Raw genomic sequence first — 24,766 nt, 5'->3', positions numbered from 1 at the left:
CTATCTTAAAGATCTTTTTCTCCAGTTTCTGCCCCCAACAGCACCATTCTGCATCCCAGAGGGCAGATAGGTCAACAGTTCCATCCAACAACATTTTTAGGCTGATCATTGAAGGTGCCTATAAGTATCCACAGGAAACTTGCTCTTCGTTCGTCCTTCTTTTTATGCAGGGGATAAATCTGGCTTCCCACTCCATACTTCACATAATGGCAGAGGTAAGAATGGGAAATGTGATTAGAAAACTGGATGAGTGAAGCAACATATGATCTTGGCATAGAACATCCAAACACCAATGGATCATTAAGTTGTGCATTTAAATGTTTTTCTGTCGTTGTGGTGACCAGGACTCATTTTGATTTTGAAACTCACTGCCATCTTCATGGTAAGGCCACCAAAACTGGTCATATGAGGCAAGGAATACTGGAAATATACAGATGGTTGGTCAGCATTTCAAAACAGGAAAGACAGATTAATATTTTAGGTGTAGATTTTTCAGAACTGAAAAGGATCTTCATCTGAAGCAGATGTCTTTTCAGGTGCCAACAGGCTGTCTGAATCTCCCTGCATTTTTGTCTTTTGTTTTGCGTGCAATTTTTTCTTTGTCTATTTACGTTGGACAAGGGTCTAGGACCAGATTAGCAATGCATTCTATCTACTAGGACAAACAAAGTATTTGGCAGCACAAAGGCACAGAAAATCTCTTACACTGAAGTCAGAAGACAAAAAATGGGCATGGGCATTCAAGGGGCTATAAAATCATTGCAGGTAGGATGTGAAAACTAAACTTTAGCAGGGCCTTCTCACCTTTGTTCCCTGGGATGGGAAGGCCTCTTCAAAATCTGCCAGGATCTGTTGTCCCAGCTCAGTCTGAGCAGCCCGTACCCTGACAAAACAAAATCAGAATTTCCTAAAGTTTTAGGCTGCAGCTGTGAAAATAAACAGATATTAAAGCAAGTGCGGCACTCACAAACTGATATTCAAGTTGATTGACAGAGATAACACCAGCAACAAAAAATTACTGCTGGCTATTTATTCATTTGCTTCTTACTAATACTTAGCTGTGCGCAAACTTGGCTGTTGCATTTATCGACATAAGTAACTCTGGCTGTTAAGCACTTCGAGATGTCCTGAGGATATAAAAGGTGTGTTACACCCAAGTTCTTTATCTTTCCTTTATAAAGTTACTTTGCATCTTACAGTGTCAGCTATGACTGATTTGGTAGCACTCTTGCCTGAGTCAGAAGGTTGTAGGTTCAAGTCACACTCCGGAACTTGAGCACAAAATCTAGGCTAACATTTCAGTGCAGTACTGAGGGAATGCTGCACTGTTGGAGGTGCTTTCTTTCATAGAAGACATTAAACCAAAGTCTGCCTCTCAGAATCCCTTGGCACCATTTGAAGAGCAGCAGTGGAACTCTTGCCAATGTTCTGACAACTTATTCCTCAACGAACATCACTAAAACATAGTTAGAAAAGCAAAATACTGCAGATGCTGGAAATCTAAAATAAAAACAGAAACTGCTGGAAATACTCAGCAGGTCACACAGCATCTGTGGCGAGAGAAGCAGAGTTAATGTTTCAGGTCTGAGAGTTCTCTTCGGGTCTCTTGAGTTCTGATGAAAGGTCATAGACCTGAAATGTTAACTCTGCTTCTCTCTCCACAGATGCTGCCTGACCTGCTGAATATTTCAGACACTTTTATTTCACTCAAACATAGTATCTGTTCACCATCACATTATTACTGTTTGTTGGACCTTCTGCATGCATACTGACTGCTGTATTTCCTGCATTACACCAGTGGTTATGTTTCAAAAGTACTTCGCTGGCTGTAAAGCACTTATGGGACATCCTAAGGTCGTGTAAAGGCAAGTTCTTTCTTTCATTTGTTCCTTTAAAAGTAAGTATAGGTGTACGACAGCAGCAAATAAAGCTGAATTTTGACATATAGGCTGAGAAATTCCACACAGATTTGGCCTTGCTGACAGTCTATAATCTGATTTGTAACATGAGAATTTGAGGTTACATAGCATCAAGGCCAATTTTACGCCTGTATTTTGTAAAGCACTGAAGGTTTCTTTCGAACAGCATGGGTGAGACACCACATGAAACCTCATTAACCATGGAATGTGGACAGGGGTCCAAACCTGAATAAGTACAGAATGTTCCACCTAACATAGGCTTTGGACTAAAACAACATGCCATTCCAAGCAAGCATACTTTTGATTTAGGAGAGTAAAACATCCCTCATAAAAAAGAAACACTGTTCTCTTCATAACAAGACATTGTACCATCCTCACTTGTACTTGAGAAACTGAGCTATGTGCAATTTTACTTCTAGAGCAGTGTTTAATTCATTAGGTAATTTTGCTTTGCTTCTGCTATCAAAGCTTTTATGACTGGATTTCAAAATGGATTCAAGAAACTTTTAGTTTTATTTATTTGTCTTCTCTTCTCTTCTTTGGCCTCCTTATCGCGAGAGACAATGGATAAGCGCCTGGAGGTGGTCAGTGGTTTGTGAAGCAGCGCCTGCAGTGGCTATAAAGGCCAATTCTAGAGTGACAGGCTCTTCCACGGGTGCTGCAGAGAAATGTGTTTGTCGGGGCTGTTGCACAGTTGGTTCTCCCCTTGCACCTCTGTCTTTTTTCCTGCCAACTACTAAGTCTCTTCGACTCGCCACATTTTAGCTCCGTCTTTATGGCTGCCCGCCAGCTCTGGCGAACGCTGGCAACTGACTCCCACGACTTGCGATCAATGTCACAGGATTTCATGTCGCGTTTGCAGACGTCTTTAAAGCGGAGACATGGACGGCCGGTGGGTCTGATACCAGTGGCGAGCTTGCTGTACAATGTGTCTTTGGGGATCCTGCCATCTTCCATGCGGCTCACATGGCCAAGCCATCTCAAGCGCCGCTGACTCAGTAGTGTGTACAAGCTGGGGATGTTGGCCGCCTCGAGGACTTCTGTGTTGGAGATACGGTCCTGCCACCTGATGCCAAGTATTCTCCGGAGGCAGCGAAGATGGAATGAATTGAGACGTCGCTCTTGGCTGACATACGTTGTCCAGGCCTCGCTGCCATAGAGCAAGGTACTGAGGACACAGGCCTGATACACTCGGACTTTTGTGTTCCGTGTCAGTGCGCCATTTTCCCACACTCTCTTGGCCAGTCTGGACATAGCAGTGGAAGCCTTTCCCATGTGCTTGTTGATTTCTGCATCTAGAGACAGGTTACTGGTGATAGTTGAGCCTAGGTAGGTGAACTCTTGAACCACTTCCAGAACGTGGTCGCCAATATTGATGGATGGAGCATTTCTGACATCCTGCCCCATGATGTTCGTTTTCTTGAGGCTGATGGTTAGGCCAAATTCATTGCAGGCAGCCGCAAACCTGTCGATGAGACTCTGCAGGCACTCTTCAGTGTGAGATGTTAAAGCAGCATCGTCAGCAAAGAGCAGTTCCCTGATGAGGACTTTCCGTACTTTGGACTTTGCTCTTAGACGGGCAAGGTTGAACAACCTTCCCCCTGATCTTGTGTGGAGGAAAATTCCTTCTTCAGAGGACTTGAACGCATGTGAAAGCAGCAGGGAGAAGAAAATCCCAAAAGGTGTGGGTGCGAGAACACAGCCCTGTTTCATGCCACTCAGGATAGGAAAGGGCTCTGATAAGGAGCCACCATGTTGAATTGTGCCTTTCATATTGTCATGGAATGAGGTGATGATACTTAGTAGCTTTGGTGGGCATCCAATCTTTTCTAGTAGTCTGAAGAGACCACGTCTGCTGACGAGGTCAAAGGCTTTGGTGAGATCAATGAAAGCAATGTAGAGGGGCATCTGTTGTTCACGGCATTTCTCCTGTATCTGACGAAGGGAGAACAGCATGTCAACGGTCGATCTCTCTGCACGAAAGCCACACTGTGCCTCAGGGTAGACGCGCTCGGCCAGCTTCTGGAACCTGTTCAGAGCGACTCGAGCAAAGACTTTCCCCACTATGCTGAGCAGGGAGATTCCACGGTAGTTGTGCAGTCACCGCGGTCACCTTTGTTTTTATAGAGGGTGATGATATTGGCATCGCGCATGTCCTGGGGTACTGCTCCCTCGTCCCAGCACAGGCATAGCAGTTCATGTAGTGCTGAGAGTATAGCAGGCTTGGCACTCTTGATTATTTCGTGTTAATTATTAGGGTAAAAACATTAGCTGAATACCCTTTTTGAAGTTACTAAATTTGCACACTTTTGGAAATTTGGAAATGATTTACCTATTTTATATTTGTTCTTTCAATGGCACTGGGTCAAAATCCTGGAATTCCCTCTCCAACACTGTGGGTGTACCTACAGCAGTTGGACTGCAGCAGCTCAGGAAAGCAGCTCACCGCCACCTTCTCAAAGGGAATTGGGGATGGGCAACAAATGCTGGCTTTGCCAGCAATGCTCACATCCCATGAAAGAAAAAAAAATTTGTGCATATTACAGGTATCGTGCTAAATAGCTCTCTTGTTCAGCAACAGCCAATCAGTGCTCTGTACCATGTGAAAGGTTACTGGATTGTCATCCCAGATTCCCACACACAAGAGTTTGGGACCATTTTGTAAAGTATTGATTGGAACATTAAGAAATTGTCCTGAGAGAGCTAAGGAGAGAAAATAGAGGATGAATCACCCCAGATAGATTTAGAACATTGATAGAAGCCAAGAAATGAGTTGACTGGCCACCATATCAATTGGTAGTGGTCAACACACAACAACAAGTTAAAGAAAGTGCAGACCAGCAAAAAGAAGCTTATCTAACAGCAGTAACAAGAAATAACTCATTGCCTGTGAAGCATTTTGGAATATTCTGACAATGTGCAAAGCTCTACATAAAGTTTTTTCTTTATAAACCATCGGGTTGTCAGAAGTAGCAGCACAGAAGAGTTCAGGTTCTTCCCCAGACAGAAACAGGGAAAAACATCCTGCGCTATCCCTGTGCAGCTCTGAGAACTTGAGTTAAGATTGGCATCCGCAGCGGTCTCAAATTAACTACACAGCTGGCTGCAGGTTGTGGTTTAATCATGTCATTGTATAGGTGTTCAGCAGGGGGCCTTGGTCCTAGAAGTAATGCAGGCATTTAGTTATTTCCTGAAAAAGTGCGCCTAAATAGGAATAAAGGTGCAATGATCTTCTAAGAAAAATAGTTTCTATTCAGCTTCATTCCCAATTTCAGGCCCACATCATTGATGTCCACAATCATATGCACATTGCAGGCCAACCCAACGAACCTCACAATCTACAGCAGCTGATCTCCCATGACATTGATCTCAGATGGCTAATACCATGCAACACATTATAAATAATTGACCAAGATAAGTCATAGGAGAAAAGAGACTTATTTGACGAATGCTGCCTGTTGCTAAAGTAGAGTTGTGTTTAAATGTTGTATCAAGGGTATAACTGCTTTAACTAGTATACCCTAGGATCAATTAGCATTTAATGGTTATTACTGAGAAGATTCACACAGCAACTGTAGACCACTTATGATGCACTATTTTAGTTTATTATGAGATTACAGTCTTTAATCATTCCCAAGTATCTATTATTCTCAATAATGTGCAGTGTGTTTTATGACCGTCACGGTTTGCTCTCCAGCAAGAAAAATCAGTTACTACAATAATGTCTGGTAATCCACAACTCTATGTTCTTTATTTTTATCTTGTTATGCTTTTGTTACTTGCAGTGTACAGTAGCTTAGTGGACTAGTTAACCTAAGACCTGGACTAATAACTTAGAGAACACAAGTTCAAATCTTACTACGGCAGTTTGAGAATTTGAAATCAGTTTTAAAAATCTGGAAAGACAAAACTAGCATTCATAAAAGCGACCATAAAGCTGTGGGATTGTTGTAAAAATTCAATTGGGGCACTACTGTGCTTTAGGGAAAGAAACCTGCTGTTCTTATCCAGTCTGACTAATCTGTGATTTCAGTCCCACATCAACATGGTTGACTCTTAACTGGCATCTGAAGTGGCCTAGCAAGCCACTTAGTTGTATTAAACCACTATCAACATTCAAGACTGGCCCAACATTATCTTCTAAGTGCAACTCACAAACTTTAGGGAAGGAAATCTGCCATCCTTACCTGGTCTGGCCTACATGTGACTCCAGATCCACAGCAATGTGGTTGACTCTTACATGCCCTTGAAATGGCCTAGCAAGCCACTGAGTTCAAGGGCAATTAGGGATGGGCAATAAATGCTGGCCTGGCCTGCGAAGCCCACATCCCATGAAAGGATATTAAAAAAAAATATCAGCCTCGTTAGCGACACCCACACCCTGAGAAAGAAGAATTGAATTCTCCACTTGCTGCACTTCCCTCCATAAACTCTGACTTGTCTGTATCCTGTGTGTCACTTACCCAACGCCGTTTAGCAATGTTAACTTCATGTCCCCCGAAGTACTGAATTTAAAATTCTTGGCTTTTTGTCTTCAGGTTCTCCACTCCTCCTCCCCCCACCATTTTCTATCACTGCAACATCCCTTGATCACCTTTTATGGATAAATCTTCCATTTATCCCAGTGCTGATGTAGTTTTCAGCTCTCTCAGCCCTATTCTATACGTCAGTAAAATGCCAGATTAAAATGCTGCAGTTTTTCTAATTGCAATATAAATTACGTTGTTGTTATAAAAGAGCAATAAATTTCTGCCAGTGTCTATGAAACCTTTATACCACCTGGTAAAGGCCGGCAGGGACTCAATGGGCCAAGTGGCCTCCTTTTATGCGTTAATGACTCCCTGACCAAGAAAACACAAGTTCTGATGAATCTGCCAGCATTCTAAGGGTTAAAGTTTACAAACATTAGCATGGGAGCACAGATGTTTGCTTTCCACTCTCTCCAACACTCAAATCTGCCTGCCACATCTGACATTCGTCTACACTAAACCACATCAATGGACATGGTACTTTGCAGTAGGACAGGGACTTACAGGGGGTCAGCTCAAATCCTTTCAACTTTTTTTTTGGTAGGAGAGTGCAGAGAGAAGCGTCTGAATTGCAAAATTACAGTCATAAAGCTCCACAGACAGCAGGCCTGTGGTATTCAGTGGCAGTGGCATTCTCTTCTCATGGGTTTCGAGAATAGAAGGTGGATGAACGGAAAACAAGCATTATTTTTTATAAGCCCTTTCACGGGAGACTAGCAACACACAGGGAAAAAGTGCCTTAAGGTGGCTGTATTGCATAAACAGACCATCAGGTCCAGAATTAGTCCACTGGTGAGAAATGCTAGACAATCTTTGACAGCTTCCAGGATAACCTGGATGTTTGTTTTAGAACAAAACAAATCAACATTAGTCAAGAATTGCAAATTAGGTTTCTCACTGCACTTAGCTACCAAGTTAACCAGTTTGAAATACAAACATACAAATTAGGAGCAGGAGAAGGCCACTCAGCCGCTCGAGCCTACTCCACCATTCATTCAATAAGATCATGGCTGATCTAACTGTAACCTCAACTCCACATTCCCACCTACCCTGATAACCTTTTACCCCCTTGCTTATCAAGAATCTATCTACCACTGCCTTAAAAATATTCAAAGACTCTCTTCCTCAAAAGGAAGAGGAAGCAGAGTTCCAAAGACTCATGACCCTCTGAGAAAAAAATTCTCATCTGTCTTAAATGGGTGACCCCTTATTTTTAAATACTACAACATCTCAGAGCACTTTACAACTAACAGGAGAAGGGCAGGGTGGGCAATAAAGATGGGGAAAGGGGAAAAGGGGAAAAATTGAGAGGTTCGGATGGAGAACAGAAGCCACAATTTTGAGGTGTGTTTTTCTTTACATAGAGCAGGGAAAGAACTGGGCAGAAAATTCCAGAGGGCAGAAGTGTACCGACTGACTGAACAAGCAACCACCAATGGTGAAGCAGCGGGAGTCCAGTGTTAGAGCAGTGAGGATCTGTGAAGGGATGTAATGCACCAGGGCAATCATTTGGGTGAGGTGAGGCCACTGAGAGATTTGAAAATAAAAACTGGAGGATTTACATCCTGTTCTTACTGATATTCTCAAACCACAGTACACTACATTTTTATGCAGTCTAGTTTTATAGTCAGTAAAAATGGTGCCAGCTTAGACATGCAGAGAGATAGATCACAAACATGGGGAGCCTGAAAAATCCATCAAGTTATTCCAGGACAGAGCCAGAATCATCCTAAGGTCTAAATTTATCAAAAAGCAGAGGAAAAAGCACAGCAGGAGGAGGACCTGGAGGGGGAAGAGCAAGAATGCGAGGGAGGAGGAACGGCAAGGGAGGAGGGAGTGCAAATAAAGGAGGAGTGGGGAAGAAGGGGTGTATTTCCTCTGAATAGGAGGAACCATGAAATCCAAAATACAATCTACATAAACCGTTTTACAACTTGAGTATATTTACTGGGCAGAGGTAATTTGCTTACCTGCAGAGAGTTGAAAATTACAATTGATGAAAGGTTAAACATCTGACCAATAAACCCAGAGATTTATATTTTAAAAAAGTCAGATGTTCAGACAAAGATCTGCAGTCAAGTTCAAAAACATTTAACATATCTGTGGCAAAATTGACATCCAAGTGGCTTTTTCATAAAGTGTAAAGACAAATGACACCCATCACATTGCAGTAGCTGCCAAAGCAAACATTCCAGCCCTTGATCTCTGTAAAGTGCCATTGCCTCACTCTTGTGAATTTTTACATGACTATCACTGAGGATTCCTTTGAAGCTCAATCCATGACAACATCCAGACCCATGGACAAATAAAATAATTAAAAGAATCTTTTCTTGAACATCAGATGAGGCAGCACACATGGGGAAAGGCAGTATTGGATTGGTTTCTAATTAATGAGGAAGGAGTAATAAGCCAAGTTGAAGTAAGAGGAAACAAAAACAAGAAATGCTGGAGTCACTCAGCAGGTCTGGCAGCATCTGTGGAAAGAGAAGCAGAGTTAACGTTTCGGGTCAGTGACCCTTCTTCGGAACCAGCATCCGCAGTATTTTGCTTTTATTTTAGTGTTTAATTCACTGCCACTTCTTGTTTCAGATTTCCAGCATCCGCAGTATTTTGCTTTTATTGAAGTAAGAGGACATTGGCAGTTTAGTGATCGCATTGCAATTACTTTTAAGGCGGAAATGAGAACAGAACAGATGATAAAATCTATTTATCTGGAATTTAAGAGAAGAGATGAGGGGAATGAAATGCTGCATGAAAGAGATAAAATGGCAAGTCCTAAAGTGAAGAATGTACAGGGTAGATGATAAAGCTTTGTCCAGAAAAAAGTTGACAACAAAACAGGCGAGTAAAGCCAACGATAAAGTCATGTAAAGCATTGGAGAGAAAGAAGGGTCAAAATAAAATGCTGAAATTTACAGAGGGAACAGGAGAGGGAGAACATCATAAACAAGCAGAGGATTGCCAAGGAACTGGCATTGGGCCACAAAAGTGAGCAAGAGCAAAAATGGACCATTTACCAGTGGCAGTTGGAAGGTGGCAGCTGGGATTTGTGAAGTGGTGAAATTGTTAAATTATTAAGTTACAAAGCTACAGAGTAGAGACATTTATATAGTACCTTACCATGTCTGTGAGAAACACCTCAAAGCACTACACATACTGCAATAACTGTTAATGTTAGCAAATGCAGGAACCTTGCGCACAGTAAACAGCAATGTGATGAATGAGCAATGTTGGTGGTGTTAATTGAGGATGGACTTTTGCCCAACATACTGGTAGAACTCTACGTTCCTCTTCAAAAGTGTAATGGGATTTTTAAACATCCACCTGAACAGGCAGGCAGGGTTTTGGTTTAGCGGCTCATCTGAAAGACAGCACCTCCAACAATCCAGAATTGTCTTATTCCTGTGCTGGATTGCCAACTGTTCATTCTAATTGTCCACATGGAAATGTGTTTGACTCCATATTCTGATATTTTATTTTCTCTTACCTTTTCTCTCTCAACGATGTTCCAGAAGGCTTCTTGTAATATTAAATATGTTTTGCTCCCTTGTTCTTTGGGCAAAACATTTTCAAAAATTGAAAATCTTAATTTGAAAGTAGTACTTCAACATTCATGTTAATTAATTCATATTCATGTCCAGAATACTTTCAATTAATTAAAAGTTTAGTCTCCATCTGCAACATACTGTCTTCAAATGGATAACTTGTCTTAACCTCCACCAGCTTGGCTCTGTTAATAGCACTCTCAGCTTTAAATCATAAGGTTAGGGGTCCCACTTCAGAATTTAAGCACATAATCTAGGTTAAAATATCAGCACAGTAAGGGATTGCTGCATCACTGGAGGGACTATCCTCTGATATAGATGTAAAACTCCATCTGTCTGCTCAGGTGGATATTAAAAATTCCATTCGAAGAAAGGCAAGTTCTAATGATATCCTGGCCAACATTTGTCTCCCTCAGCAAGCATCAGCAAAAATACACCCAATTACTATTTGTGGGGCATTGCTGTGCACAAGATGACTGTCCTGTTCGCCTACAAAACAACCTGGATTGCACTTTAAAGTAATTCATTGTATGTGAAGAGACTTCATGAGAGATGTGATAAAGTGCTAAATATATTCATCTCCTTTAATTCTTGTGCCAGTAAATGTTCAAAATGTACATCATTTAATTCTGAACTGAACATCAACAGGAATAAAAAACCTTATCTATGCTACAAGAGCCCTGACGTTTAAGGGCTGCTGTTATCACTATGCACATATTGCAGCATCTGAGCCAGATGGGGAAAACATCAGAATTTAAACAGCCATGTGGGAAGCCATCTACTGATAGCACATAAATAGAACAAATTTCAAAGGATTCATGTGTATTATCTCGGGTCCATTTTCATGACGACAATCTATCAAATATACGTAAAACCAAGGTTTTATACTATTTTATCTTGGAAACTGGACAAGGGAGTAGGATTCAAACTCACCAAAAGTCAACGACCTTCAAGAGCCTTTTCATCTCAGCTCTTGGATTCCTCGCACATTTCCTTGCTAAGAAGTGGGAGGCAACATGTTGCTAGGCCTCTCAATGTTGCTGTGTATCCAGCCACTGGAAATTACAGAGGAGTTGTCGAGTTGACTCTCCTTCCCCATGTAGAAGTATCTCATCCTCACCATATGCTGCCTCCTTTTCCCATTATGCCTGATGCCATGAACTCGTTGGACTCAAAAGCATTCCTTCACAAGACCATGGTTTGAAACCCATTTCAAAACTGCCCAACTGATGGTTAGCTACTACATTAAACCATATACATGCAACACTAGACTCAAAGAAGATATATAAACAAGAAATGCTGGAAACACTCAGCAGGTCTGGCAGCATCTGTGGAAAGAGAAGCAGAGTTAACGTTTCGGGTCAGTGACCCTTCTTCGGAACTGACAAATATTAGAAATGTCACAGGTTATAAGCAAGTGAGGCGGGGGTGGGGCAAGAGATAACAAAGGAGAAGGTGTAGATTGGACAAGGCCACATAGCTGACCCAAAGGTCACAGAGCAAAGGCAAACAATATGTTAATGGTGTGTTAAAAGACAAAGCATTAGTACAGATAGGGTGTTAACGCCCTTCTGCTTCTCTTTCCACAGATGCTGCCAGACCTGCTGAGTGGTTCCAGCATTTCTTGTTTCTATTTCAGATTTCCAGCATCCGCAGTATTTTGCTTTTATCAAAGAAGATATAGTTTCATTCAGGCCAAATTAATTAAGAACATCCTGGATAACTCCTGAGTTGTAAGGAGGAGTTGAACCAGTTACACCTTGAAAAACCAAAGACATCATTTAAATTCTATCATCGTGGGGCATACATAGGACAATCATTTTATAAACAAAATATTTCCCTCAATTTCGCTCAGGAAGCTCGATACCATCCAGGCCAGAGCAGTCCACTTGATCAGCAGTCCATCCACCAATTTAAACAAACCAAGATTGCAGTGCATGCTGTCCACAGGATACACTGCAGTAGCTTGCCAAGGTTTCTTCAACAGCATCGCACAAACCAATGACCTCTACTACCTAGAAGGACAAGGGTAGCAGGTGCATGGGAACACCACCACCTCAAGTTCCACACCATCTCAATTTGGACATATATCACCATTCCTTCAAAATCCTGGAACTCCCTACCTAACAGCACTGTGGCAGTCCCTTCACCCATGAGCTGCAGCTGTTCAAGAAGGCAGCCCACCACCAGCTTCTCAAGGGCAACTAGGGATGGACAATAAATAAATGCTGGTCTCGCTGGCAATACCCATATCCCAAGAATAAATATTTTTAAAAATTCATTCCCCTCTATCTTCTGATTTTTGCAGACTCATTATTCATTCTTCGCCTCTCAGCCACAGAACAAGGGCAAAAAGACCTAGGCCATAGACTTCTCTATCACAGCATTTGTACTACTCATTCATCTGTCAAGAGCACTCCATACAAAGCTATAAAGACAAGCAAGCCCGAGTGACAACTATCCCCAGACACCAACCCGCCAACAGTTGAAAGGTTAGATGTTCAACCAAATTTGCTCACTTTCTTTGTCCTTTTAGAAGAGGGGTAAGGGGCTACAAGGATGTTGCCAATTCCAATAAACTGTCTCAGAGATACACTAATAGGGGTCAGGCAAATTGCACGTGTAAAAATCAAAGAGACCGCATGTGAATTTGAACGAAAAAAGTTGCTAATCTTTTTAAATAAATCCAGATCGGTGTTGCTTCTCCAAGGAAACCACTTTAGAAGTGACCTCAAGCTGAACAGAAGCTTTGATGCTTTACCTTTCAGAGAGCTGGCGGATCTGTGGAATACCCATATACTTATGAAAATGTTCCAACACGTTCACCACTCCTTGCATGAGGTTAGCCACTTCTCCATACTGTCTGCGGCGAGTCATAGCCCTGCAGAAATAAAATATGCATTCAAAGCCACCAACTTTATGTTCACTTTTTCCCCAACTTATGATCACTAAAACTGTTGATCTAATTCTAATAAAACAATTTGAGAATATAGTGTTTTATTAGTGATTAGGATTTCACAATATTGCAATGCATGCATGCACAATATATATAGGTTTCTTTTTGGTCTGTTATGAAGATAACTGTGCTTTAACAAAAATGAAAAGGTCCCTAGATGCTAGATAAATTGTTAATTTTAAAACTGAGATCGATAGACTTTTGTTACCCAAAGGTATTAAGGGATGTGGGGCAAAGGCAGGCATAAGGAGTTAGCTTACAGATCAACCAGAATTTCACTGAATAGCAGAACAGGCTCAAGGGACTAAATGGCCTACTCCTGTTCCTATGCTCCCAACAAGATGTTTTCCTTAAAAAAAAATTTGATACAATAGGTTTGCCTGACACAATTACATATATACAGTGTGGCATTGTTCAAAACCAATTATGTACTCTATTTTGTGACCCATTATGAAGCCCATTAAGATGCAACTATGATACTATTCAATTAAGAATTTATATAGCTCTAAATATTTAGATCAGAGCACAAAGTGTTCCAATTTATGGTGCAAATAACAATATTACTAATTGAAGTACAATGATCATACAGGTGTTAATCTAAAGCTATGTTAAGGCAAAGGTGTCCATTAATAGGTGCATTCCCCTCGACACACTGTTCTACTAAGTGAAGTCAGCACGCAATGTAGTACTAGACTATACAAAGCAGAAGGTTCCACATTCAGCTTGATCTTAGCCAAGGCAAGATTTGGGGAACTACAATTGGCCTCAGTGCCCTTAGCAAGGGCAGATGATGATAACCCAGGACTCTGGCTGAAAAATGTGCAACGTACAGAGGTGCCCTGGGATACTGATGGGCTTGACTATTGGGCCGATAAGGCTGAATAGCTTACCAACGTTCAGCTCCCATGTGGGTGAAGTAGAGGACTACGGAATCCAGTGGGACCATAACTTAGTAGGAATCACCATCTTCAGGAAAGGGGGAGTAGCGTCAGAAATTGTATTCTACACTGTTTATGATACTCTCTCTAGGAATACTGGAAAAATTCATTAATTATTATGCATGCACATGTGCAAAAGACCCACACAACATCCTCACACCAGCGTGCCTTCACACTCTATAGTCTTGCTTACTGAAGTAAAATGGAATCCAGTTTCCACCAAGCTCAATTTTTCCTCTGTTCGTAAACTGGTTTACATCCACTGTTAGTTACCAGACTTATCAGCATTTTATTGGTTTCCAACCTGACTAAAGACTGAGTAAATTAACTAAAGCAGGTCAATTTTCAGAATCAATTATTTGACAGCATACTTAAAACACATCTGCACCACAAACCGTAATGCAGCTCGGCTTTTGATGACTACTTACTCCAATGAGTCGACACCACCTGCGAGCATATGCAAGTGATTGAGTGTGGTGATGGAAGTAGTGAGGTGGCGTTTTGCATGATCAAGTTGTTTAATATCCCGCGTGATTTCCTTGACCTAAAGAACAGAGTTTCAAAAGGTTATCTCCTTCTAAGCTGTTTTCTAAACGTACACCATTTCTTTCAAGCCAATATGGGCTGAGTCACATTAAGGCTGTGCATATTATCAACTGCATTCAAAATTCTTAACACTACAAAGTTAATGACATAAATACAAATACAGGATTAGTGGTGAGATATTCACTTCCATATTTAAAATAAGTTGCATTAAGTCTGCTTTTCAAGAACTACTGGACCCACCATAAAAGGTTCTGAATTGCTTCTGCAAGCAATAAACATTCCTTACCTCAAGACTCAGCTTCTTCAATACTCTTCTCACTCGCCCCCTAAACTCCTCAGTATACCAAGTCTAATATGTCCAAAACCCTGCTACCCAAATCCTTCCTGTACTACTTCTCACTTACCCACGAGACCTGGTCCATGCTGACCTCCATTGGTTCCGATAATACCAAATTCTAAATCCTTGCCATCATGGACAAATCCTTCCACTACTTTGTCCACCTGTTCCTCTTGAATTCCCCTGTTCTTAAAATATGTTCCCCATATTTAATTCTAGTTCTACTAATGGAGCATTTCATTCTTAAAGATCAAAACAATCTCTTCAGAGCCAGACTTACCATCTGTTCAGATTTCTCTGCTTTGTCCTTAATGTCTTTAATCTTGGCAAATAGCTGCTGAATGGCTTTTTGTGCTTCTTCCAAAGCCTGTATAAGAAAAAAGGCAAGGATTTAGGACACAGACATTGAACATAGATGGGAACAATCCAGGAGCAGGCATTGCTGAAAACAGCCTATGGTATTTCCTCCAAGATTGCTTTTGCAACCATTCATTAAGAGGTTAAACCAGAGCTTGGTCAGTAAAATTAAAATAGAAAACAAAAGATCTAAATGTTTGAGATGTTAGGTCTGTATCAAGAATCAATTGGCGTTTTTGCTCCAAATTGAAGACCATTTCATGAAAAAGTTTCTTTTTTCAAAACTATTGGAATCAACTTGCTGTTCTTGGTAATTTATTTGGCGTTCAATTTTTTTTGGCAAAGAACTACTATCTCCCCTTACTTGTGCACCCAGTGGTACATTCTAACTTAACCCTTCATTATCCCTACTGTAAAGACCAAGCAATGTTAGCAGGGAATGTGGTTGTACCCTTCTTAAAATTTCATGGACCATCACTTTTGCAGAAAGCACTTCAGAGTCTCTCAATCTTTTACACTATGTCATAGCTTAAACCCACCAAAGTTGATGCCTGCTAATAGTGTTGTGTTGGAAACTCAACTGTCCATGACAAAGTTAAAAAAGGCAATGACTGGACAGAGTGACATGTCATACAAACAGATCAGAGACTATGGTTTACAGTAATTCATCAAATGATTAACAGATTGTGAATGATTCAAAAGGTCTTTTTTGCTAGACAAAACAATTAAAAATGAAAGGCATCATAATATTAAGTATTGCATAATAATGCAGGCTTTCTACTGTAAAAACAATGCTCCGAAAAATTTTGGATTTGGACAGGAGAACCATTTTTTTCTCTTTTCCTGTACAAAATTGATCTGGGAAGCATAATGGTGTTTTATAGACATGAAGAAAACACTTGTTGAAATTATGTATGAGAATAGAGGATTGGTGCACTTATCAAAATCATTAAGCATGCCATACCAGCAGGATTCCTTCCTAAACAAATTCTCAATGTTACCGAGTTAGAAGTACAAGATTGGTGGAAAATAATCAACTCTTGCTCAGAAAAGGCTATGGCACTTTAACACTGCCACAGTAGTAGATGTGGATGTTCAAGCCTTCAAGTCCCTGTACAGTGACTATGAAATTAGGAAATCAATTTTGTCACAGAAACTTATAAAAAAGGTTTGTGGTTTCAGGCTGCTTAATCTAGGAACTGCAGCAGAAGGGGCGAAGAGATAAGAAATGGAAATACACTTAATCTCAAGCCAATCACAGTGGAGACGTGCCAAGCATAGTAAGGCAATTCCTTGCAGGGAAAAATAAAAAGAAAGTATGCACTCAGGGATGACTTCAACTTTCCTCCGCAAAGTAAAGTGCCTCGGCTTACCACCACTCCAGAGCAGCACCACTAATATTGAGAATTCTATTGGGAACAGGTTTTGAGAAAATTCAAACTGCATTGTCACCACACTGAGACACTCTGAGGAACAAATACTTGTCTTGCACTCACACGAATGCTAGTGCAGAAATCACAGGTGAAAATCCACATCTACTCTCTGATAGCAGAGCCTATCAGGGCTTTTAAGGGATATTATTTACTTTGTTCAATTCTGCTAAATCAACATCCAATGGATGAAAACACACATGTAATGGTAATTGTAATGACTGGTATGCTCACTTGAGACCCTACATAACTGGGTCCTACTGCTAAATTTTGCATCCAAATTCTACTACACTGGTATGGTCTCCAAGAACACAGTCCAAGTTGAGTTTGAGGTTAACTTGACTGGCAGGCAGCCTCTGGCTTAGGAAAATACTTGATACAATCCCAATAAATATTTAAGTAAAAAGCTGTATATATGTGGATTTCTGAATTGAAAAAAACAGAATTGAAATGTTTCTGCTAAGTTTAGTACATCAGTACAAATCAAAACAATTTCAAAATATAGGTTTGGCAATGAAATTCAGCACCCAAGGAGTTAAAGTAATTGCCTGAATTTCCAATTTTCTCTTCCCAAGCTGAAACTGAATCTGCAACAAATAAAAATCCTTTGGCCAGATTTCAATTCTCTGTTATTAATTAGCTGTAATAATTTTTATTTGATGTTATTTACATTAGGCTGCAGTGGTCTAATTACTGACAGTCCAGCTTCCGATATCGTCTGAATCTAGAAAGATCACTGAGCAGAGTCCTTTTTAAAATAACTGAAGCTGAAATAGTGATCGGTGGAAAACGGATGCTGCGCCTTTCCAGTCTAAACAAGGTCAACCGCCACTTCAGAATTCAGACTTCCACTGGTTTCCAGGTTTGGAAAAAAATTCTTCCTTTTTCTGTTGCTCATTCGTGGTACCCAATCCCAAATGAATCAGAAATATTTTACAAGGCTACTCTTTACAACATGAACACAAAACACATCCAGTACCATAGTCAGTGGGTAGGCCTTTGTATACTTCTTTAAAAAATGGTACCCCCACCCCCACTACTACATACAAACTTTGAGAATCCAGTTATTATATATTACTACTTATTTTAAGGCTACATTATATTCCATTGCTACTTTCTGCAGCTGAATGGACTTGCCCATGGAAACATATTGATAAAATTAACAACTCCTTTCCTGTAAAAAAAAAAGTCAATTATTATAGGGTCTCAAGTATACCCAACGTGCACATTTTTAACAGTGACCAGGAATGTCAACAGCTAAGGCCAGCTGGCTGTGGAATTCAGCAAATTCACAAAACCTCAAACCCAGATGGCTGTCACTCAAACAACAAGTAGTACTGTTGTGTCTCGAATGCTAAATCACTATTAGACATGTGCTGTTTATTGAAGGATTCCAGAGAAAATTGCAAGCTAGTGATCGGAATCCATATTCACAAAACTTTGATGCAGGATTAAACCAATTGGTTGATAAGAAACCAAACATAAACCAATCTCACTCTGTTGATAGTGATCACACTTAAAACAGTCCTCCATTCTAAGCTTTGATGCTTTATGGACCAAAACAAGATTTCATGTAAATATACTAACATTGCCCCATCTGCTACTTTGGACAAAGGCTCAATAATATTTCAAAAGACCATGCATGATCCCAAATATTTCAAAAATAAATCTTTAGAAACCACAGCAATTTTTTTTTAAATAGTGCACTTATAACAATGCAGTTCATTAACAAAATTCATGTACTTATTTTAACTACTGAGGTGCTTGTTGAAGACCTGTCCTTTTGCATTTTAGCCAGATAAAAGAAATTGCATTAACTGCACCTTCGCATGGCTAGCTGATAAATAGTCATTCATTCACTGTGTGCACGATCTAGCTTGTAACTCTAAAGGTGAATTTGCACATAGAATGTACAGTGCAAAAACAGGCCACTCAGCCCAACTGGTCCATGTCAGTGTCTATCCTCCACATGGGTTTCCTTTCACCCCTCTATCTAACCTCATCAACATAGTCTTGGATATTCTTCCTAAAGTATCCTGAAGCCTGCCTATTACACCACCATCTACTTTACTGAATATTTTGTACAAAGTAGAGTCGATCTATTTTTCTTGTAAAAGTTTCCAGCTCTGTGAGAACAGAGCAACACTTGTCTGTTCCAATTAAATCTTTCAGTGTTTCAATAATATTCAGGAACCTATAAAATTCATGATATAGCAGCTAAAACTCCCAAGATATTTGGTGAAATGTGGGTACGTCTGAGGTTATCCACTTTGTCTCAAAAGGCAAATCGGAATACTTTCTCAACGATGAGACTAGGCGCCATGGAGGAGCAATGGGATTTAGGTGCCCATGTACACAAATCATTAAAAGCTACTGCACAGGTAAAAAGAAACTTAACCCAAAAGGTTAATGGAATGTTGGCCTCTCTTTCATATGGGTTGGAATTCAAAAATGTAAGAAAGTTATGCAACAGTTGTACGGGGACTTAATCAGATCCCATGTTGAGTTCTGTGTTCACAAAATATATTGACCCTAGAAGGGGTACAGCACAGATTAAACAGAATGATACCAGGACTTAAAGGGTTAAGTTATGTGGCCATGTTGCATCAACTTTGTTTGTATTGTCTTGCGTTCAGACAGTTGAACAGTGATTTGATCTAGATGTTTAAAATGATAAAAGGGTGTAGGATGGATGTAGATAAGCTACTTCTTCTGGTGTGAAATCCAGAACAAGGAAGATCAAGTTAAAATTACAGCGAGGTCATTTTGGAGTGAAATCAGGAAGCATTTTTCCACGAGAGGCAGTGAAATTATTGAACTCACACCCAAAATGCTGTGGATGCTGGGTCAATTGAAATTTTCAAGTCTGCGATCTATAAATTTTTGTTAGGTAAGGGCATGAAGGGATATGGAACTAGGCAGATAAATGAAGTTTGAGTGGAGGAACAGGCATTTGAGGCTGAAAGGTATAATCTTCTTCCTAATTAACCTCTTCTTTTACAACATCAACTCAATTCATATTGGCTATAATTTTACTATCTTGGGCATTTGGTATTACCCAACTCTAAGATAACAGGTACCTACACAAGCAGTGGAACAATTCTATAGTTGTGTTCCTGGTACACATGCACAGTCATTGTGGAATTTGTGCAAAATGCGTTTGATGGGTCTGTTATTAGCAGTTGGTGGCTAGAATAGAGTGCCTTAGGACTGATCTTTCTTTTAATGAGAAGAAAAGTGTATTACTTATTAGAATAGTTGTCAATCATGGCTTACATATAAAAAGAGTTCCAAAAAATATTACGTTGAAACTTTTTGCTGCATGATGTAACCGAAGAGAGAAAGCAGACAAAGAACAAGAGAACAGCAAAACATGTAGATAGCTGTATAGGAACACTGTAGATAAAGTTTCAGTGCCATTGATGGTGCACAAAGTAAACAACTTAAAACTGAACAGAGAAAAATGTCACATGCTCCCTATCTCACTATGTGTAAGTGATTTCCTGAAAACATATGCACAGTAAAAATAAATGAAATCATCTAAATGTTCCTGTTTGTACCTGATTTTAGTCTCTCATTGGTACGTTTATTTTTTTACATTCATTCGTGGGATTTAGGCATCACTGACAAGGCCAGCATTTATTGCCCATCTCAAATTGCCCTCGAGAAGGTGGTGTTGAGCCACCTTCTTGAACCACTGCAGCCTGTGTGGTGAAGGCACTTCCAAAGTTCTGTTCGGTAGGGAGTTCCAGAATTTTGACCCATTTATTAAGGAACGGTAACATATTTCCAAGTCAGGACAATGTGCGACTTGTGGGGAGGAAGGAAATTTGGAGGGTGGTGTTCCCATGTGCCTACTGCCCTTGTCCTTTTAGGTATAGAGGCTGCAGGTTTGGAAGCTGCTGTTGAAAGAGCCTTGTTGGTTTGCTGAAGTGTATCTTGTTAATAGTACACACTGCAAACACGATGCACTACTGGTGGTGCAGTGATTGTTTAAGGTAGTGCATGGGGTGCTTTGAGTAGTTTCTTGAGCATTGTTGGAGCTGCACTCATCCAGGTAAGTAAAGAGTATTCCAACACATTCCTGACTTATGCCTTGTAGATAGTGGAAAGGCTTTGGGGAGTCAAGTGGTGAGTCACTTGCTGCAGAATATCCAGCTTCTGACCTGGCCTAGCCACAGTATTTATATGGCTGGTCCAGTTAAGGTTTTAGTCAGTGGTGACCCACCCCCACAGAATGTTGATGGTGGTGGATTTTTTTTTTTTATTCGTTCGTGGGATGTGGGCATCACTGGCTAGGCCAGCATTTATTGCCCATCCCTAATTGCCCTTGACTGAGTGGCTTGTTAGGCCATTTCAGAGGGCATTTAAGAGTCAACCACATCGCTGTGGGTCTGGAGTCACATGTAGGCCAGACCAGGTAAGGACAGCAGATTTCCTTCCCGAAAGGACATTAGTGAACCAGATGCGTTTGTACAACAATTGAAAATGGTTTCATGGTTCATAATTCCAGATTTATTAATTGAATTCAAATGTCATCCTCTGCCGTGATGGGATTCAAACCCACGTCCCCAGAGCATTAGCCTGGGTTTCTGGATTACTAGCCCAGTGAAATTTTCACACCACTGCCTACCCCATATTCAACGTTAAGTACAATTGAATGTCAAAGGGAAGTGGTAAGACACTCTTTTGTTGGAGATAGTCATTGCCTGGCACTTGTGTGGCACAAATGTTACTCGTTTTGTGCTTATACAAGCTATATTTTTGCCGAGACTGCTCCCAAGTGAGTGACCTCTAAACCCACGATAGATATGAGGACAGTGACATTCGTAATACGTCACATTCAAAAATTGCAAAACTCAATCGTACGCTTTCAATAGCATACAACATTCTTAGGATAAGTATGTGTGGTTAAATATAATCTTTTAAAATCTCTAAGAGAAATTAGTTAAAAGTGGCAAAAACAAATACTGCAGTATAAAAAATACTTTGATTTGTTGCAAAAACTTCCCAATCTGGTAGAAAGCAGTAATGTTTGTAAGGAATGAGTAAAAAGTAGAAATGTGCAAAATCGAAGTACATTTTGGGTTTCAAAAATGGCATTTGTCTCTTGTTTAGCTTCAAAACCAAAAATAATGATCCTGTGTTTTATTGGTAATCGTTGAAAGGAATGAAAGAAAAATGGAAAAATGGAAAACTAAGGACTGTGCCTGCATAGTCACAGAGTCTGATATAAAAAAGCAGCTGCGCACAAGGTTTAATTAGGAGCCTGCAAAAAGGAAGACTTGCATTTATACAATCCCTTCTACAACTATAGGACATCCCAAAGCGTTTTACTGCTAATGAAATACTTTTGAAGTGTAATCACCATTATAATGTAGGGAACAGGGCAGCCAATTTGTAAACAGCAACCTCACACAAACAGCAATGCGGTAATGACTGGATAATCTGCTTTTTAGATGTTAGTTAAGGGATAAATATTGGCTTGGACAGCAGGGAAAATTCCCCTGCTCTTCTTCAAAATAGTGCCATGGGTTTTTTTTTAACGTCCATCTGAGAGGACATATGGGGCCTCGGTTTAACATCTCTGAAAGTTGGCATCTCAGACAGTGTACTACTACCTCAGTGCTACATTGGACTGTCAGCCTAGATTTTGAGCTCAAGTCTGTCGAGTGGAACTAGAACCTACAACCCTCGAAATCGCAGAGGCAGTACTCAGCCTCGCAATGGGAAAAGTGAAGTAGAACCTCTCCTGGAAGAAGAAATATGAAATTAAAATGAAAGTATCAAAAAGGGACACCCTGGGAGTTGGGACAACCTCACTATAAAAGCTGCAATAAGATCTGGTAGAAGTAGCTATGATCACCTAGGCCGTTCAAACAAACAATTTAGGCTCTGAAGTGCTGAGTTGCAACGTTTTTTCAGATTAAGCAATGGAGAATAAATGGTATATTTTGTAATAGGTCGCAGGTCAGAATGGCTGCCAACCTTTTACATGATTCAAGAATTATCATGTGGTTACAGTGACAAAAAGTAGGCATCTTTTGGGTTGGTTCAAATTAGGTTTGATTGACAGCTTCTTTTTGTGTTTAGTCGTTACATAAATCTGCTTGGTGCCAGTAATTTTCTGACTGGTTCAAATTGGAGGATGTTTGTAGCCTTTGAAGAAATACTTAGACCAGATAACTTCTTTAGATTATATAAGGATATTACTTATATCATCACGCTTTAAGCACTGAGTAACAAACTATTCACTATTTTTGCTACATGATCAACCAGCTAAGGAAATTAAGTGTTGTAGACAGAAAGTGGATGCAGATGTAAGAAATTTAATGCATTATAAATAGATAGATGCAACACTCAACCATGAGTCTCCAATTCCCCTCACAACCATTTCCAGTTCATATCTGGACGACCATCATAGGGTAACCTTGGTTGGAATCCAAAAACAATGCTCACAATTTCACAGCCAAAGGAATCCTCACATTAAGTGCCAACAGATTTTATGTACAGCAGTCTTCATCATTCCCTTTGTGTTACAATAGCAAATTGAGCATACACCTTACGATGGCCATAAATAGCTACAAGTACCAATTTGTATTAGCAGGTTTTCACGTGAGCCCGGTGGACATACGTGGATTTTGATCCCAGGCAGTACGTAGGTTTAGAATTAGAACATTACAGCGCAGTACAGGCCCTTCGGCCCTCGATGTTGCGCCGACCTGTGAAACCATCTGACCTACACTCTTCCATTTTCATCCATATGTCTATCCAATGACCACTTAAATGCCCTTAAAGTTGGCGAGTCTACTACTGTTGCAGGCAGGGCGTTCCACGCCCCTACTACTCTCTGAGTAAAGAAACTACCTCTCACATCTGTCCTATATCTATCACCCCTCAACTTAAAGCTATGTCCCCTCGTGTTTGCCATCACCATCCGAGGAAAAAGACTCTCACTATCCACCCTATCTAACCCTCTGATTATCTTATATGTCTCTATTAAATTGTACCAGTGAAAGTGTTAAACTTGGATTAGAAAAGTAAAGATAGCTAGCAAGTGACAACACAGGAAAAGTGATCCAAAACCCTGTTTGAAATCTGGAAAAATGGCATGGAATGATCTGCAAGTAAATGAGACAAGAAGCTTGAAAAGAGAAAAAAAAAAATCTCACACACCCAAACCACAGCAACAAGAATCTAGACATACAGACTGCAGAGGCACAGAAAAAAACTGCTCATCCCCCGGAGCGAGTTAGCAGCTTTCGCAGGTGCAGAAAGAATGCTGAATAAGGACAGCAGTACCAAAAAGTACTTAACAAGAACCCACATCAAAGTAACCAGCTAAGCAGATACATGATACATAGTTAGGACAGAAAAAACATTTGTTATATGCTATAGATTATGCAATCATATTTCTATCAATTTTGGTTATGCTTACATTTAAAGAATTTAAAAGTTAACCACATTAATCAAATATATTTGGTGTGTTTAGTTTTTGCTTTGAACAGAAGTAGCCTCTCAGCTACAACAGTAGTCTTTGACTGTCAACAAGTTACACTCCTAACTCCCACCAACTACAACCTAGGACAGTGGTGGTCAATACATGAGCTACTAACCACATGTGGCTAATGGGGAATCTAGATGTGACTAACTGCTTTCCTGACTATTAAATTAAAAAATGAGTGATAGACACCTTTGTTAGGCTTATGATCTCAATGCTCACATTCCCATATCATGTTCCCATGCAGAACCAATTGAGGCCCTTTTGGTGCATTTGTCTGTAAAATGGTAAGAAAAAAAGCAGAGCGGCAAGTGTTTTTTTTTATTGTTATATTGTGCTTTACTTGTTATCCTGTTAAAATGGTGTGTAACACGAGTGAAAACACCAGATTTCAGTATTATGGAAACCCGCACCATGGTATGGACAGAGGAGCTGGACCAAATCAGAATAAACACTCTAGGCCAGAAGAAAGCCAACCCAACCAACAAGCAACTTCACTGGAGTAGATTTCCCTTTTCTGCTTGAAGCAACTCTATGGATAAATATATTCTTGTGATAATACTTCCCTTTCTTCAGCTTGAGCACATTCAGTTATGTATCCCTTTACAGAAGTGAAAACCAGAAATCTACTAAAACCTCAGGATAGTGAGATATGACAGTATTGCATAATGGAATGTGCCATTGAATGCACAGTCAGCTTTATACGAC

At 40.2% G+C, this 24,766-nt stretch overlaps 1 protein-coding gene across 2 annotated transcripts in view; it reads right to left on the bottom strand.

Moving 5' to 3' along the window:
- The window catches only part of vps53 (VPS53 subunit of GARP complex), a 258,571-nt gene that overhangs the window by 182,831 nt on the left and 50,974 nt on the right, over positions 1–24,766 (bottom strand). For both annotated transcript variants that reach the window (XM_068010509.1, XM_068010508.1), the window contains exons 5-8: positions 15,051–15,137; positions 14,316–14,431; positions 12,755–12,874; positions 805–883 (exon numbers count right to left, since the gene is read on the bottom strand). In XM_068010509.1, coding sequence (XP_067866610.1) covers positions 805–883; positions 12,755–12,874; positions 14,316–14,431; positions 15,051–15,137 — 402 coding nt within the window. The remainder of the gene's footprint in view (positions 1–804; positions 884–12,754; positions 12,875–14,315; positions 14,432–15,050; positions 15,138–24,766) is intronic.

This window comes from Heterodontus francisci, chromosome 30, assembly GCF_036365525.1.
Source record: "Heterodontus francisci isolate sHetFra1 chromosome 30, sHetFra1.hap1, whole genome shotgun sequence".
In the NCBI taxonomy this organism is placed as follows: domain Eukaryota; kingdom Metazoa; phylum Chordata; class Chondrichthyes; order Heterodontiformes; family Heterodontidae; genus Heterodontus; species Heterodontus francisci.
Note: the sequence above shows the minus strand (reverse complement) of the source record. Positions and strands in the feature narration are given on the sequence as shown.